The 1,739-nt window shown below is 46.3% G+C and overlaps 1 protein-coding gene across 1 annotated transcript; it reads left to right on the top strand.

Moving 5' to 3' along the window:
- Positions 1-208: 208 nt before the first annotated feature.
- Positions 209-1,736, top strand: LOC145719016 (peroxisome proliferator-activated receptor gamma; the record flags this gene model as incomplete). The annotated part of the gene is made up of 1 exon (XM_081810527.1): positions 209-1,736. A coding segment is annotated over exon 1 (1,374 nt), but the record flags the coding sequence as incomplete, so codon positions are not given.
- Between the last annotated feature and the right edge of the window lie 3 nt (positions 1,737-1,739).

Below are 1,739 nucleotides of genomic sequence, written 5' to 3'. Positions count from 1 at the left end.
AAGGCAAATTTGAAAATGGAAATAATTACCAATAGTTGAATAATGCATTATACTTCCAAAATACTTTCAGAAGCATCATCTCATTTAATCCTAATAAATACCCTGTCAAAAAGGATTTATTTTTATTACCATGCTGCATATAAAGCTCAGAAATGTTATTGAACTTGTTTGGAGACACGGATAAAAAGAGCTAGAATTGGCCCGCGCCCGCGCCGCAGTCGCCGCCTGGGGCGCTCGGGTCGGCCGCCGGGACACCGGAGCCGGGCGCTGCCGCAGCCGCAGATTTGAAAGAAGCCAACTCTAAGCCACAGCATACAGAAGACCATTTTCTCAAACAAGAGTCGCCCTTTCACGGAATTACCATGGTTGACACCGAGATGCCATTTTGGCCCACCAACTTTGGAATCAGCTCCGTGGATCTCTCTGTAATGGATGATCACTCCCATTCTTTTGACATCAAGCCCTTCACCACTGTGGATTTCTCCAGCATTTCCACTCCACACTATGAAGACATTCCATTCGTGAGAGCGGACCCAATGGTTGCCGATTATAAGTATGACCTGAAGCTCCAAGAGTACCAAAGTGCAATCAAAGTGGAGCCTGCATCCCCGCCTTATTATTCTGAAAAGACTCAGCTGTACAGTAAGCCTCATGAAGAGCCTTCCAACTCCCTCATGGCAATTGAATGCCGAGTCTGTGGAGATAAAGCTTCTGGGTTCCACTATGGAGTTCATGCTTGTGAAGGATGCAAGGGTTTCTTCCGGAGGACAATCAGATTGAAGCTCATTTATGATAGGTGTGACCTTAACTGTCGGATCCACAAAAAAAGTAGAAATAAATGTCAGTACTGTCGGTTTCAGAAATGCCTTGCTGTGGGAATGTCTCACAATGCCATCAGGTTCGGGCGGATGCCACAGGCCGAGAAGGAGAAGCTGTTGGCGGAGATCTCCAGTGATATCGACCAGCTGAACCCAGAGTCGGCTGATCTCCGGGCCCTGGCAAAACATTTGTATGACTCATACATAAAGTCCTTCCCGCTGACCAAAGCAAAGGCGAGGGCGATCTTGACAGGAAAGACAACAGACAAATCACCATTTGTTATCTATGACATGAATTCCTTAATGATGGGAGAAGATAAAATCAAGTTCAAACACATCACCCCCTTGCAAGAGCAGAGCAAAGAGGTGGCCATTCGCATCTTTCAGGGGTGTCAGTTCCGCTCAGTGGAAGCTGTGCAAGAGATCACAGAGTATGCCAAAAGTATCCCTGGTTTTGTAAACCTTGACTTGAATGACCAAGTAACTCTCCTAAAATATGGCGTCCATGAGATCATTTACACGATGCTGGCCTCCTTGATGAATAAAGATGGGGTTCTCATATCAGAGGGCCAAGGATTCATGACAAGGGAATTTCTAAAGAGCCTGAGAAAGCCCTTTGGTGACTTTATGGAGCCCAAGTTTGAGTTTGCTGTGAAGTTCAATGCACTGGAATTAGATGACAGCGACTTGGCAATATTTATAGCCGTCATTATTCTCAGTGGAGACCGCCCAGGTTTGCTGAATGTGAAGCCCATTGAGGACATCCAGGACAACCTGCTTCAAGCCTTGGAGCTCCAGCTCAAGCTGAACCACCCCGAGTCCTCTCAGCTCTTTGCCAAGCTGCTCCAGAAAATGACAGACCTCAGACAGATTGTAACAGAACATGTGCAGCTATTGCAAGTCATAAAGAAAACAGAGACA

Source organism: Leptonychotes weddellii, unplaced genomic scaffold (assembly GCF_054177405.1).
Source record: "Leptonychotes weddellii isolate Sample4059 unplaced genomic scaffold, ASM5417740v2 HiC_scaffold_28160, whole genome shotgun sequence".
In the NCBI taxonomy this organism is placed as follows: domain Eukaryota; kingdom Metazoa; phylum Chordata; class Mammalia; order Carnivora; family Phocidae; genus Leptonychotes; species Leptonychotes weddellii.
The sequence above is the reverse complement of the archived record's forward strand: the minus strand, read 5'-3'. Positions and strand labels throughout refer to the sequence as shown.